Source organism: Lethenteron reissneri, chromosome 17 (assembly GCF_015708825.2).
Source record: "Lethenteron reissneri isolate LAM-NWPU_2019-01 chromosome 17, ASM1570882v1, whole genome shotgun sequence".
Classification (NCBI taxonomy): Eukaryota; Metazoa; Chordata; class Hyperoartia; order Petromyzontiformes; family Petromyzontidae; genus Lethenteron; species Lethenteron reissneri.
Window position 1 is genome coordinate 13,719,560 of NC_083795.1, and position 16,558 is coordinate 13,736,117.

Here is a 16,558-nt window from a genome sequence, read left to right on the forward strand (position 1 = left end):
CGGAGCACGAAAGTAACAAAAAAAAGTAAAAATGATGGGTATGAATTCATGATGTGCTTTTTGCTTTGTTTTGTTGTTCCTTTTTTTTTATTTAGGTTTTAATTTTTTTGTTTCAATCAAGAGAAATCCGGCTCAAATCGTTAGCTCACTGGGTGCTGCCCCAAAGATCACGTGTGCGATTGAGGGCGATGAGCAGGGTCCACTCAGGGTCAGGGGTCACCGGAGCCTGGGCAGCCGCCACGCAATTGGCTCACGGATCGGTGAGCCGGCGCCCTCATCGGCAAGACCCCCATGGGGTCAGCGAGATGTAGAGATTATTTATTTATTTATGAACAGCACAAAAGCGTTTAGGTCGCTCAGATGACAAGCTGACGGATCAACGAAGCTTCAAGTTCACGCCGGACTGCCCGAGATGCACGGTCCAGGTGTGCATCTACGAAAGAAGAGCTGTGAGTACATGTTTTTTGGGCTGCATCTTCCTTTAAAGTTGGCAGCGGTTACACTGAAGGAGAAGTTGGGGGCACACAATACCTGGACACACGGCTACGGATGAAGTAGCGACAGGGGAGCCACCACCTCGTCACACAAGCCCTGGCTAGCGCCGAGAGCCCTGACTACCGCGTGCAGCGCGACCCCCCCCCCCCCCGCTCGCTCTCTTCCATGCTGGTTACCCTTCTCCCACGCTCATTCGTCAGTTACGAGCACCAGTGAGCGCAGAGAAAAATCCAATTCTATCGACAGGATATCGGCGCATCGACGCCGCTTCGTCTCGTCACAAGCCCCGGAGATCAGTGGGCGAAACCGCTGGCTTGCGATCGCCCGTCCTTTTAAATCCGTACCGGCACCAGCGCGATCAAGCCGTGGTGCTGTTCACGCAATTATGGGCAATTATGAGCAAATGATAAAAGCCTGCTGCCCTCTGGGCGCCGTGGAATTGCTGCGGCGGTCAGCTGAATACTGTTGACATTATCATTAATCCGTCCGCAGTCAATACGCGGGTAAATGGTCACGAATTCCAGTCATCGCGTGTTCCATCAAATAAATAGATCGCAAGCGGTGGCTGCCTGAAATGTTCATTCTTAGCGTGGTTCTCGAGTTGGTATGAAGCACTTTGTATATAAACTAAAAATAAAAGGTTTCCAAACCTGAATACTCCCATGATACAAATGGCATTTTTGCAGAAAGCCAAAGGTCAGAATATACATATTTATATACTATGTGGGTCTGTACAAAAATCAAACGTTTTCCCCCAATACATTTCCCCCTCTAATTTCACAATGCACCATTAACACCGAGAGAAGACGACACGGCGCAATACTGCGGGGAGCCAGGAGTGGGGCCGAGTTGAACGATAGTGCAAACATCACAGCTGGTTTATATCGGCCCCGAGAGACGGCTCTCCCAGTTATTCGGCTCACGCGAAGCCCTCGCGATTAATCGTGAAGAGGGGGCGATCCCGAGTGAGATGGAGAGACGTCTGGGACTGTTTGGAAACGAGCAGAGTTAGTGCGAACACGAAGTGTCTCTTCCGTTAATGCGAGCGTAAAATAGTGTTATAAACACACAGCCCTGACGGGACCCGTCGAGATGTTTGTATCTCAAGTACGAGCGGACAGTTAATGGGCTGCAGGCATGGGGGAATTGTGACACACAAGGGGGGGGAGGGGGGGCAGAGAAGGCGCTTGAGAACAGATCGAGAAGAGGGAAAGCGGTAATCTACACTTTAAGCTGTCGTCAACCTCCACCCTATGCCATTCCCACTCGTCCACCTAATTATCATCTCCAACCACCGAGGCAGCAACAGCAGTCAGTGCCAATAGAAAAGCTCCTCCATTCCTAGGACAGAGAGCGATGAGACTGGACGGTGAACGTGGCGCATAATGCTGAGATCTGATTTGCGCTGAAACATTTCAGTGAGCAGAACCAACTATCACGCAGTGCTCCCTGCGGGCGCGGGCGGACTCCCCACTAACACAAGTTCTGCGTGACGCCCAAGGGGTTTGCCCACCGTGACCACAGGTGCCGCTCACTTTAAAGGGAACGGACGACGGGCGGAGAGGAGCGCCTTGCCTTGTTCCAACGACGATGCGGTGACCCCCTTCACCCGGTGCCGAGCGGCTCCAGTTTCACATTCTCCCGAGACGAGGTGGCTCATTGTGCGTGGCTGCCCAAATAAAATACAGCGGCGAGCAAATTTCACGGTGGGCGAGAGCCATCAGGCAGACTTGGGATGAGAAAACTTTTCCGCGGTGCCTCCCGCAGTACCGCGTTGTGCATTGCGGGCGGCGTAGGCGTTGCCCGAGACGCCCGTGAACGCTAGCCGACAAACTGGTGGCGATGACGCAACAGGAAGAGATGTGCTCTTTGACCGCTAATGCACTCGCGAGTCACCGTGCATCGCGACCGTGCTATCAGCGCGGACGGGGACGAGAGAGCGGTGGGCGGTGACAGTTTCCCTGTCGCATAATGCAATCCCCGCGACAGCCGGACATCTCAACTCCCGCTTCCGCCGTCGAATGTCCCGAGGTCCCGAGATGCAGTCGTGGTGAGACTCTTTACAGTTTCTGAATCGCGGTGTGTACCGTATCTCGCCAGTGAGCAGCGTCTCGGTCTGGATCAGGTGTGTTGCACAGGAACCAATTCAACGGTGATTAAGGACGTTTTCGGCAAGTACGCAACGATGCGTCAAACCGTCAACTGAAATAAGTTATTATGCTCGCAAAACACGCGGCGAATTGTGCATGCAAGAATAATCACTTAATTAAAATTCGTACATACGCTGTATGTCAGATACGGTGTGCATCGCAATATAAACGAAAAGAGATCGATTCTTGTTTTGAATCACGTTGCCGCACCAGTACTAATTCATCACGTGCCGGGTGGAGGGGGGGGGTGGGGAAATCATTACTTGCCTGATTAATTTCCAGGACTGGATTTCCGTACGGCCATCGGTGATCTGGCCGAGACATTTAAATTCTGAAGATGTGATGGCCGACTCTGCCGGGCGTACGGGGCTCAGAGCAAGCAGCTCAAGCCTCGCCGGCCACGTGTGCTCTGATAGTGTGGTCCGGGGCTACCCCGGGCCACATCAGGGCCGTACGTTCCACGAGCGTCATCGCCATTGCTTGGGAAGAAGCACGGGTAAGGAGACTCAATCGCGAACTCCGTCCGGCGGGAGTTGCTGCTGCCAGCGCTGTCCTCCTGCACCCGCCCCCCCCCGCCTGCCCCCCCCTCCCTCCCACCTTTGTAGCCGTGGCTGAAGGACATTCGTTGCCGCAACTGGGGAAGACGCGCGCCGCTTCGCAAAAACACTGCTTCGTAGTTAGATCCCCCCCTCACCCCTCCCCGGCCCCCCGACCTTTAAATAGAAAAATGTGAACATGAAATATTAGGTAGGGGGGGGGGGCTATTTTTTGTTACTGTAAGTTTTTTTAGAAAATTATTTTCATAGGACCGAACAGTTTTAGGTGTGACAAGAAATTGCCAGTCGCTGTGAGTAATTATCCCTACAGCGTTCTCAAACCCCCCCCCCACGCCTGTCGACGATCGCAGCGTGCCGCCTCATTTGCTAAATAAAAGAACGAGAGATAATAAACATTTCCCCAAAACATTTGTGCTCTTTTTGAGTCGGGGGACACACGGTTCTGCAGCTGAAAGCACCCCGCGCGTGACGAGTCACCGCTGCGCACCCACCCAGGTTCCGCTGTAGTCGTAGTAGTAGTAAGTAGTGTTGGGGGTTCTGACATCCACATTCAAACAAACCCCGGACTCTCGCGCGTTTTTTTGCGTTTTGTGAATATCACAAGATAACAAACGGCACAGCAACAGCAGCAGCAGCGTATAAACGTACGCACCAAGGGAATCCACCCCCACCCTCCCCCCAGTCACAGTACTTGAAAACGCAAACGAATGATCGCGAGGATCAAAATAAAATAAAAACGGGACGCCGCGATGGATGCCACGAGAGCGGCCGTGGACGTGTCGGAAAGGCGGACGAGAGAGGGGAGGCGAACACAGCGAGCGTCATTTGGTATCTGTGAGCACCGTGGAAGGAGGGCAATGCTGGATTGTTGTTCACGTTCACGCGCAGGCACGCGTGCAAAGAAATATATAACCGGAACGAAAGTACGCGCGCACACACACACACACACTCCCCCCCATGCCCAATCATACAAACGCAAACACACGCATACCTATTCACACAGTCACTCCGTACATTGTACATACAAACAAACGACCGGCCAGACGCGAGCTTGCTGCTGCGACGACGACGAGGCATGTCCCTTGCCCTCACAGCAGCTCCATCTTCGGCCGGTAGTGTAACAAGAGAGGAGATTTCTGCGCACGGCCACAACAATGACAACAACAATGAGCACCGTGAACAACCAAACCACGAAGACCGAGAGGTGGCCGGGGGGAGGGGGGAGGGGTGGGTGGGGGGGCTAGAACCGTTGTCAGAGATGCCAGGACCTTGGATTTAAATCCGGGTCTCAATCGTTTGCTGTCCTTGTACAAGTGCTGCCGAGTTCACTGGGCCTCCCTTACCGGCACAGATAAAGTCCGGGTGGGGATCTGATTGAAACGGGTCATCAAGTGAGCCGAGTCGATGGTCTCATCCCTGGTCACCAATGGCTGCCACCAAATAAACCAAACATCCTCTCAAATTTGGTTGTTCACTTAATTTGGCAAAACATAAGCACCGAGTATTACAAATGCTGTCATTATTTCCACACAACGAATGCCCTTTGCAGGACATACAGCACATTTCCCCACTAGTGTGGATAGAGAGAGGCCTATTGAAGGAAATGCAGAAGTAGCTCTATGAAGTCGACTTCCAGGGTCTGTGCTCAGACACCGTGTGGTGCGGCGCCCTGGAGCCCGTGAGAGTTGTGGATGTAATGTGTATTCCCCTTTGGTGACGTGACCAAAAGTCCAGTCGGAATGTAATCGGCAAAAAAACCCTAGAACATGCAGATTTAAGGAAGAGAGATTAACGCAAACCCAACAATCGAGAAGTTATTTTGCTGCTGGGTTCCCTAAGCTCGGTCTCAGGTTGTCAAACTTCGTTAATAAAAAACATAAAGTACTTTCAATCACAGCCAGCAGCAATGCTGTGAGCTCACAGCAAGATATCATCCTATTATTAAACAATTATAATTAAGCCAGCAACTCCAGCTGAGTCAATAAAATTACAAAGACAAAGATCCCCCACATAGCTTTTCACAGACTGTCAGGGGAAGTGCTGTTAGCAAGCACATGAAGGCCGACATGACGCGTGACGGGGTGACGTGGCCACAATCACGCCCGGCCAGTCTTTGCCTCCCAAATGCTGATATTTTACACACCACAACAGATACTCAAATAAGGCTGAGTCCACCTCGGGGAGGCCCCGGACTGGTTGAGAAAGTCATCACCTATGCTAACCGTGAATCGAATCCGGGTCACCAGGTTCGTAGCGCAGTGCGCTACCCACTGCGGCACCGCTTCCCCGGGATAAAACTCCACGCACGCACACGCACACACAAGCGCGCGCGTGCGCATTTGTCAGCACAAATATTTTATCAGCCGAGTCCCTCGTCCCTGAAGCCGTCCACGAGTCTGCCGTGGCGGAGAGGGACCTCCCTGGTGCCCGCCGACCTCTGGGCTGTGATCGCTTCACACGCTTCGGTCACGCGCTGCTGAAGTTCACTCAAGAATCGTGAGGCTTTCTTCTTGATGTCTTTCCCGTAACCCCCAACGATGCAACAACATTATTCAAACCGCTGTCCGTAATGAGATTTGTTGAATGGATGAGAGATAACGGGCGAGTGGATGCTGAAGCGATGCAACTGGGGGGTTTACAGTCTTTTCTCATTGACAAAGTTTCAAACTCGTGTCCAACAGCCCAGGTCACAGAGGTCTAGCGAAGAGCTACCAGATAAACAGGTCCCTGTGGGGTGGGCTGGTAGGACCGAACAATTGAATGGCTATAATAAAATGAAATGGCAAAAAATGGGCGCCAATAAGTGGATGGAAACGTAGACGTAGTGGAACATAAGAAACAATAAAGTAGTAGTAACCGTTGTGCAAAAAATAATAGTATTGCACAAGTATGTAACTACGTGAGTGCAGCTTGGAGCAGACAGTGAGTAGTAACAATCTGCACGATATGCAGCGCCGTCGGCCACGCCCCTATCACTAACAGGACCCTGCGGGGTGGGCTGGTAGGAATAATACTTAGTACCGGTACAGGGATATCGACCGGGTATAGAGGAGTTAAAGAAAAAATTACTGTATTCTAGTGTAACGTTAATTAAAAGTGTTTGTTTTGACAAGAAACGCTGTGAGATTTAAAGACCCCCCAACACCACCCCCAACACCTCCCCACCCCCCACCACCACCCCCCACCACCACCACCACCCCCCACCACCACCACCCCACCACCCCCCACCACCACCTTCTGCACGAGGCCTCGCGAAGCCTGCCGCACTAGGCCTCGCGAAGCCTGCCGCACTAGGCCTCGCGCCGTGCTTTTCGTGCACAAATAAGGCGATTAAATGTATCTCGTCTCTGTGTTAATAAATGTTTCTTGTCTCTGTGTTAAAAAAACGTGCTGCGTTTCAGTAAAGTAATTTTTTTTTTATAAACGTGCTGCGTTTCATCTCTGTGTTAATAAGCCTGCCGCACTAGGCCTCGCGAAGCCTGCCGCACTAGGCCTCGCGCCGTGCTTTTCGTGCACAAATAAGGCGATTAAATGTATCTCGTCTCTGTGTTAATAAATGTTTTTTGTCTCTGTGTTAAAAAAGCGTGCTGCGTTTCAGTAAAGTAATTTTTTAAAAAAACGTGCTGCGTTTCAGTAAAGTAATTTTGAAGCGAAGTTTAAAGTTTTGCCGTGATGCGCCGGAAGCGACGGCCATCTTGTTTAATTCACAGATCGCAGGGAGAGCGGGCGGCCATCTTGTCGGACAGGGTCATGCCAAGTGTTTGCAGTAGGGGGCGATGTTGATACACGGACGGACGGACGGATAGTCGGACGGACGGACACATTAATCTATTGGTGGTCTGGTCCACTTCGTTCCTACCAGTATTAGCCCCGCCTTCTCGCCCCTGGTACTGTATTCTCGACTGTAGACTCCGCCCCTTTTCACCAACGGCCCCTCCCTCCATCGCGCTAAGCTCCGCCTCACACCGCTTGACCCCGCCCCGGTCCCCCGTGGCCCCGCTTCGCCCCCGTGGCCCCGCCCTCCACCCGCGTAACCCCGCCCCGGCCACCCGTGGCCCCGCTCCATCTCGGTGTCCCCGCCCAGCCCCGCGTAGCCCCGCCCCCTGCCGCTGTAGCCCCGCCCAATACACCCCGAGCGGGGGAGAGATTACCAGGCCTGGCTCGGGTGGAGAGCCGCCGATGAGGGGGGGGGGGGTAGGGAGTTGTTTTTAATGTAAAAGCTTTAAATGTAAATGTTTCTATTAAAAAACATCAGGGAATGTAACATTGTTAAACATTTACTCCCTTTCACACACGCGGGGAACTATACGAAGGGAGAGCTTGAGGCCTAAGTCTAGGCTTTAGGCCTAGCTGTAGGCCTTAAGCCGCCGTGAGTTAATTGTTAATATAAATGTTTTAATTATTTGTGTAAAAGCTTTAAATGTAAATGTTTCTATTAAAAAACATCAGGGAATGTAACATTGTTAAACATTTACTCCCTTTCACACACACGGGGGAACTATACGAAGGGAGAGCTTGAGGCCTAGGTCTAGGCTTTAGGCCTAGCTGTAGGCCTTAGGCCGCTGTGAGTTAATTGTTAATATAAATGTTTTAATTATTTATGTAAAAGCTTTAAATGTAAATGTTTCTATTAAAAAACATCAGGGAATGTAACATTGTTAAACATTTACTCCCTTTCACACACGCGGGGGAACTATATGAAGGGAGAGCTTGAGGCCTAGGTTTAGGCTTTAGGCCTAGCTGTAGGCCTTAAGCCGCCGTGAGTTAATTGTTAATATAAATGTTCTAATTATTAATGTAAAAGCTTTAAATGTAAATGTTTCTATTAAAAAACATCAGGGAATGTAACATTGTTAAACATTTACTCCCTTTCACACACGCGGGGAACTATACGAAGGGAGAGCTTGAGGCCTAAGTCTAGGCTTTAGGCCTAGCTGTAGGCCTTAAGCCGCCGTGAGTTAATTGTTAATATAAATGTTTTAATTATTTGTGTAAAAGCTTTAAATGTAAATGTTTCTATTAAAAAACATCAGGGAATGTAACATTGTTAAACATTTACTCCCTTTCACACACGTGGGGGAACTATACGAAGGGAGAGCTTGAGGCCTAGGTCTAGGCTTTAGGCCTAGCTGTAGGCCTTAAGCCGCCGTGAGTTAATTGTTAATATAAATGTTTTAATTATTTGTGTAAAAGCTTTAAATGTAAATGTTTCTATTAAAAAACATCAGGGAATGTAACATTGTTAAACATTTACTCCCTTTCACACACACGGGGGAACTATACGAAGGGAGAGCTTGAGGCCTAGGTCTAGGCTTTAGGCCTAGCTGTAGGCCTTAGGCCGCTGTGAGTTAATTGTTAATATAAATGTTTTAATTATTTATGTAAAAGCTTTAAATGTAAATGTTTCTATTAAAAAACATCAGGGAATGTAACATTGTTAAACATTTACTCCCTTTCACACACGCGGGGGAACTATACGAAGGGAGAGCTTGAGGCCTAGGTCTAGGCTTTAGGCCTAGCTGTAGGCCTTAAGCTGCCGTGAGTTAATTGTTAATATAAATGTTTTAATTATTTATGTAAAAGCTTTAAATGTAAATGTTTCTATTAAAAAACATCAGGGAATGTAACATTGTTAAACATTTACTCCCTTTCACACACACAGGGGAACTATACGAAGGGAGAGCTTGAGGCCTAGGTCTAGGCTTTAGGCCTAGCTGTAGGCCTTAGGCCGCCGTGAGTTAATTGTTAATATAAATGTTTTAATTATTTATGTAAAAGCTTTAAATGTAAATGTTGCTATTTAAAAACATCAGGGAATGTAACATTGTAATTAAAAGCTATCTGAGGGAATTATAAGGGAATGTTACACTTGTTTAGTCCAGGATAGCGTCACTGAGTCTAAAGGTTTTTGTAGGGTCATGCCAAGTGTTTGCAGTAGGGGGCGTTGTTGATACACGGACGGACGGACAAACGGACAAACGGACGGATGATATAATCTATTGGTGTCCGGTCCACTTCGTTCCTACCAGTAAAAAGCTGCTTGATCATAAGCCTGCCCACATACACTACAATGTCAAAGACCCCCTTGTAGCCTTTTACACATTGTTGCGGCAAGTGCTGTTCATGACAATTGAACGCGGGTTGCCGAGTTCATAGCGCAGCGTGCTAATCACTCTACTCACGCTCTCCACACACGCCCACATGCACACACAAACACATTTAACATTCTGCACGTAAGCCATGAGGAGATGGACCATTCTGAAGCATGTGCTGCATGTCTTTTAAGGCACATGGACGTTTCCCTTCTTTCTCTTGTTTCGTGAGCTGGTTTTTATACCTCAACGTTTAAGTTTTAATCATGGAACCTCGTTTAGAACCTAGACTCCTGCTCTGCACCTCGTTTAGAACCTAGACTCCTGGTTCTGCACCTCGTTTAGAACCTAGACTCCTGGCTCTGCACCGCGTTTAGAACCTAGACTCCTGGTTCTACACCTCGTTTAGAACCTAGACTCCTGGTTCTGCACCTCGTTTAGAACCTAGACTCCTGGCTCTGCACCTCGTTTAGAACCTAAACTCCTGGTCTGCACCTCGTTTAGAACCTAGACTCTGTCTGCACCTCGTTTAGAACCTAGACTCTTGGCTTCTGCACCTCGTTTAGAACCTAGACTCTGGCTCTGCACCTCGTTTAGAACCTAGACTCTGGATCTGCACCTCGTTTAGAACCTCGACTCCTGCTCTGCACCTCGTTTAGAACCTAGACTCCTGGATCTGCACCTCGTTTAGAACCTAGACTCCTGCTCTGCACCTCGTTTAGAACCTAGACTCTTGGTTCTGCACCTCGTTTAGAACCTAGACTCCTGGCTCTGCACCTCGTTTAGAACCTAGACTCCTGCTCTGCACCTCGTTTAGAACCTAGACTCCTGCTCTGCACCTCGTTTAGAACCTCGACTCCTGCTCTGCACCTCGTTTAGAACCTCGACTCCCGCTCTGCACCTCGTTTAGAACCTAGAATCCTGCTCTGCACCTCGTTTAGAACCTAGACTCCCGCTCTGCACCTCGTTTAGAACCTAGACTCCTGGCTCTGCACCTCGTTTAGAACCTCGACTCCTGCTCTGCACCTCGTTTAGAACCTCGACTCCTGGCTCTGCACCTCGTTTAGAACCTAGACTCCTGCTCTGCACCTCGTTTAGAACCTAGACTCCTGGTTCTGCAGCTCGTTTAGAACCTAGACTCGTGCTCTACACCTCGTTTAGAACCTAGACTCCTGGCTCTGCACCTCGTTTAGAACCTAGACTCCTGGCTCTGCACCTCGTTTAGAACCTAAACTCCTGCTCTGCACCTCGTTTAGAACCTAGACTCCTGGCTCTGCACCTCATTTAGAACCTCGACTCGCAGCTGCTGCGTTCGTGAATGTGCCGCGCCACTGATTTTGCAGCCCATAGTTTGCACCTTCAGCTTTCCGTGCCATTGATTCCGTGAGGCATCCCAAGGATTCACCCCCAGAACTGTTCAATGAATCGTCACAATTGCAGATCGTTAGGTCGTGATTCAAAAAAACAAATTCCTCATTACAAAATAAATTCCTGTATTCAATAAATGTTTTACTATCTAATTTGCATTGGTTCTCCTTTTATCAATCTCGTCTGAACAGTGTTGTGCGTGGCATTAACCTCAATGTAAAATCAGCGTCTCATTTTCACATCATTTAGCATACCGAAAAAATCTATGCTCTCGTGAACGATTTAATTCACACGTCGCGACCGTTGGAACCCATTGGAATCGATGGAACGTTGACACGGCCAGCTCCGCTCCTCGGTGCTCTGCAGCCTCTCTGGCAGCAGTTGGTGAGAGCGAGCTCACCACAGGGCATGGCGAGAGCCGAGCACCCGGCGCCTTCGACTGGGGGGAACAATAACGCAGGCGGTGGCGCCCCCAGCTGGACAGACTTATGACCACGCCGCCACCATGATCACCAGTCCAACGGACTCAGGTAAGCACAGTCGGGCACGTCACAGAATAACACTGGAGCTGAGCTATCCCATTATTTAAGTAATTTATTGCCCGACATGTGGAGCAAAATGTTGGACATTGGTGCCAAATAACACGCGGCACAACCAGAAAACACATCGGAGAAGTGCACAGCACAGCAGTGAAAACCTACGCAGCGGTGGTATCACAACTTTCAGATTGCCAGTTTAGTGCCCTAATCAGGGTGTCCAACCCAGCCGTGAAAGTTCATTGCCGTTGTCATCATCATTATCGTCGTCTCTGCCATGCCAGTTACCTTAAACCTCCAGCGTGTCACGACGACGAATTTAAGTGTGTGGTCCTTGCCCAGGATTTCCTCGTTACACAGGATGTCGAGCTGTGGGGACAGTGGCAAAAGAGGGAGTGGGGGGGGGGTGGGAGGTGGGGGGAGGGCCAGACACATGCTCTTCTCCTCAAGCCAAAACCGTCGCTCTTCAATTACGACCACATTCAATTGGAACGTGGCTCACGGGCACGCGCAGAGCGGCACGGAGCGGCACAGTGCCAGCGCCATTTGTATCGCCGCTCAGCGCGGTGCCTCCTTCTCCACTCCCATGACGAGCTTGTAAGCCATGTGTTTACCCAGCGATATAAACACCTCTGGCCACATCACCCACAATGCGCCAGATTGTCGTTTGGCTGGCAGGGCAACGTGTCGGGCAGTAGAGGGCATTGAAGCAGAACCAGAGATTCTTTATTTATATTGGAGGAATCCGATGAGCTATGAAGCTCTTTTTCAAAGATGTCCAGTTGAGGCGCGTCAGTGAGTTACAACAAATAATACAAAAAACCATAGGAGTGCAAAAGTAAAATCCATTATTGTCCGTACTTATATGCTTCTGAGTCTGTGCTCCCCACCGTTACCAACCTGCACTAACCATATGCTTTTGGAGTTGGTGAGCCAGTCTGGGCCAGGATTGAGCAAGGACACAGCACTCCAGAAGCCAGAGAATATAGACTTCTATATTTCTTGACTTTTCACGGGAACAATAATTATATATTTAACAATGCACAATGTAAAATAAATAAGTAACAATTACACAATAAGGATAAAAATTTTGATATTATTTTTTACTGAAAATCAGTTCAATTATTCTCATAATGCCTGAGACACTAGCGTGAAGTATGGTCAAACAGCCCTCACGACCCACAATTGGAGTGGGCAGACCATCATCCAGGAGTGCATTGTACGTGCCATTAACACAAAAAAATGTCACGTTAAATCATACAGAACCATGCGAGCAGTTGCTGTTTGAGATATGGAATTTACTGGGGCGGTGGTGTGGTCACATCCGACCACCTTCGTCTTCCCAGCGCTGGCGTTTATACAATGCACCAGATATTGACTTATGTCTGAGTTGGCCTACCGGACATCGAAGTTCAGGTGTCACATGCCACTGATGCTGCCAGTGGTTGTGAATTAAACCCAGGTAAGGAGGATTGTAGCAAAGTGTTAGAACCACTGGGGTATAGGTACACACAGCTATACAGATACACGGACAAAGATCCACCTACAGACATACAGACTCAGTGCACCTATTTAAGCCGGCACGGCAGCCACCTTTTTGTCTCCCCAGTGCCGATATTTACTCACTTAAGGCTGAGTCGACCTCGCAGAGGCCCATGAAAAGGTTTCAAATATTTGCCACTGTTATTGGTCGTGAGCAGGAATCGAACTCAGGTCGCCGGGTTCATAGTGCAGTGCGCTACCCACTGCACTACTGCTCAAGTATGAAAATCCCTAATTGATTCCGAGTCAGTCTGGATAATTGTAATGGATGATCGCACAGCACGTTCTAGATTTTTCATGCGTGCACGGATAGGTTTGATTGTTGCTCGTTAATTATAATCGACCAATTGGCCGGAATTGATTGGCATTGCTCTCAATCAATAATTGATTTACCTTCAAGTTGGTCAGATATATATACTATATAAACAGGCAAAGGTGGATAAAACAAATTCTGTCTGGGCTTATTGATTAATGTCCTAATAAAGCAATCAATACATTATCGTAGCACGTTAAGGGTGGCTGTAGGCAATTTATAAAAGGAATTCGCAACGAGAGAAACAAGTATATCTTGTCGAGTGGCCACACTGCACGGCCTGCGTCTCGGCCTGTTGAACGTGACTTTAAATCTTCGTTAGGGAGTAACAAAAAAAAGCATTTAAAGTTACGGTCAGAAAATTCCAGGATTGTACTCTGGTGACATAGCTGTACCATCGCTACGTTACACTTCACGACGTCAACACGTCGATGCCACTAAAGCGCTACGGCTGAGCACTTGAGAGAGGGACTTTGAAGTCATTTTTCTCAATGACAATGCTCAAGCGCATGTCAAGACAGCCACAAAAACCACAATACAATGGTGGATTGATATACGGCGTCTAAATGCGATGGCATCTCAACATGCCTTACAGAAACAGTGCGTATGCTTATTTTATAGAGAAGTAGTCATAGGCAGGGAGAAAAGGGAAGCTTTTGAGCCTGGACCTGAAAAGGTGCAGGGAGACAAAAGCACTGCATGGGTGGCAGAAAGGAACTCTAGGCTATAGACTATCCGGGGTCGGTAAACCCCAATTCTTTCATCTCGCCACAGTCGTGAGATGTTACCTACCTCGCCTGGTATAAAGGAGGTTGTGGGTTCAATCCCAACCCTGACACCTGTATATATGGAGTTTGCATGTTCTCCCCGTAGTCACGTGGATTTTTCTCCAGGTCCTCTGGTTTAGATCGTTCCGCTGCTATACATTTCCAGATAATAAGCCACTTCATTGAGCTATCATTTGTGGCCAGGCTGCTTCTGAAAAAAGTTAAAAAGCTCAATGGGCCTTACTTGGAAAAATAAAAATTGTGAAGGTTGAAGTTTTTTTTATAGACTACTGAGGCAGCAGAGGAGAATGAGCGACCTCCCACCAAAGGTTAACTTTGGACTTCGAGAAAAAGCTTTGGTTGCTGGAGCCTTGGAGTGTGTGGAGGAGAGCAGAGTGAGATGAAAGGGGAGAGGTAGTGAGAGTTCAGGAACTGGGGGTAGATAGATGGCAAGGGATAGGTGAGTAGGGTCAAGTCCACGGACAATCTTGATGACAGCGAGTGTGATCATCTTTCAATTTCCCTGGGATTGGGTTGAGAGTCCGTGGAGGGATGAGGGTATTGGTGTGATGTGCTTTCATGGCTACAAGAGAAGAGTCGGTTCATTTTATGGATTGCATCTTCCTGAACTCGCGCTGTGTGACATGCTCGATGTGAGAGTGACGTGCAGATAAAATAAGACTCCAACCAAAAAACTCCGACCACAACTTTGTTCCTGTCATGCCAAAAACGCAACACCTCTTAAGCCACGATGGAATTAGTAAGCAAGCCGTTAAGCTCCGTTGTTCTGTAATTCGTCCCCCTCTCCTGCTTAATTGCTCGGATTTCCCCTGCACGCCTCGGCCCAATTACCGAAACGACCGCCATTGTGTCCGCAACAGGGCAGGTGGCGTGCCGTAATGAGACCACGAGGCGTGGAGGGAACCGCGGCGCCATGGCCATGTTGGGTTCAGTGACAGTCCAGTCAATAACAATCACCACCGGCGTGCCGTTTGCGGGCAATAACGCATCTGCTGGGGAAATGTTGTTCTACACGTTAGCGCCTAAACGCGCCGTCGTGACGTGTTGCCACTGCGGACACCACGCTGCTGGATTTCACTCGAGCATTCCCTCCCAGTAATGGGGGCGAGCATTAGGCACTTAACAGTTTTCCGTTCCCCACCCCGTCTGGGATCACGAAGTGATGCCACGCAACCCTCACTCACCTCGTTGAAGGAGGGGAGGTTGAGTTTCTTGGCGAGAAACTTCTTGAGATGCAGAACTGTGGCCTGTGACGAACAGCGAATCCATTTGCGCTTGAGGGTTTTCAGCTTGCCGCTGTGACACTCCAGGCACACGCTCACCTGCCGACGGGAGGCGGAATTCGTGGGTCATGTGACCACATAGACCGTGGGGGCGCTTATTTGTACACGACATTTGTGACGATGTCAACTAAATTGCTTTTCATCTTGGTTGACGATGACTGTGCGTGGATGAATCTCATCAGGCATGAGTGACGATGACCACGATTGCCCAACACAGACCAAAGCGCGACTGTGAGGAGAGGGAATTAACGAGACTGAATGACGACGTATGCTGAAATAATTTAGAAGCGTTATTAGAGACCGCAGTGCACCGAGCGAGACCAAACATGGTAATTGGCTATACGTGTGTATAATTGGCTAAAAGATTTACTGAGTTCACCGATTGGTTTACCTGTTTCATATTGTGGGGATAGCATGCCTCTAACACCGACAATTACAAACTCAGAGTGTTTGACTCAATGTGTGATTGTTTTAGTCTACTCGACTAAGAGACTGACTCCATGAAACTCACACACTGAGTCTCGACAAATGCTAGACACATTGTCGATAACTCAACTAACATTGCGACTCAAGTAAAAACACTGACAAAATTAACACTGACCTGCAAGCTTCTCTCCCTCCTCACTCGCTGCTTAACGCCATGACACACTCGGGCAATTTTAAGGCCAATTATCAAAACAAAATGGACATAAATAAAGCATCTAAATGTGACAGCATCTTATGTACATAATCAGCTGCCAATAATAAATGAAAATAAATAGTGCTCCAAATCACTGGGCTGCTCCTCGTTGTGTTTGCCGCCTGCCACCCGGGTCAGATGTGGCGGTGAGGTCTGAGCCCAATCACATTTGCCACTCTTGTGCATTGCAGGGGAACAAGCTACCAGATACAAATGCAGCCGTCATGCATCCTGATGTTCTGAGGCTTTTGTGAGAGATGGAGAAACTGAGACAGCACGGAGAGAACGGCGTGTAGTGGAGGTGCCGGGAAAGCGAGCATCACACCTGCTCGTCCGTGCGGTGGTAGTCTCCATCATCCTCTTCTCCGTTCTCCTCTGCCTTGGGTTTCCTCTCCGGCGTCTCCTCCCCATTCACCTCGCCTGCTCGCAGCCCGCGGTCAGACACACAACGCCACCGCCGCCAGCGAGACAGAAGCACGGGTCCAGTGAGCTCAGTTAAGCAGCAGGGGCGGTGACGTGGTTCAGCTGCAGCTCGTTCATCACTTAAACCTTTTTTGTTATTTTACCAGGTAAGGCCCACTGAGCTGTATACTCTTTTTCAGAAGCAACCTGGCTATCACAAATAATAGTTCAACGAAGTGGCTTATCATCACGTGCAAATTTACAGTAACCAAAATACTTTAAGAGCATGTTTATTCTAAATGTAGAAGGGAAAAACCGGAGGACCCGGAGAAAAATCCACGCGACCTCATGGA

At 48.9% G+C, this 16,558-nt stretch overlaps 1 protein-coding gene across 3 annotated transcripts in view; it reads right to left on the bottom strand.

Moving 5' to 3' along the window:
- Positions 1-3,365: 3,365 nt before the first annotated feature.
- PCGF3 (polycomb group ring finger 3) overlaps positions 3,366-16,558 on the bottom strand; it is a 35,976-nt gene continuing 22,783 nt past the window's right edge. For 2 of the 3 annotated variants that reach the window (XM_061552663.1, XM_061552662.1), the window contains exons 6-8: positions 16,129-16,223; positions 15,026-15,163; positions 11,406-11,567 (exon numbers count right to left, since the gene is read on the bottom strand). In XM_061552663.1, coding sequence (XP_061408647.1) covers positions 11,406-11,567; positions 15,026-15,163; positions 16,129-16,223 — 395 coding nt within the window. Of the gene's footprint in view, positions 4,339-11,405; positions 11,568-15,025; positions 15,164-16,128; positions 16,224-16,558 lie in introns of those variants that run through there. The other variant, XM_061552664.1, reaches the window with a different exon arrangement.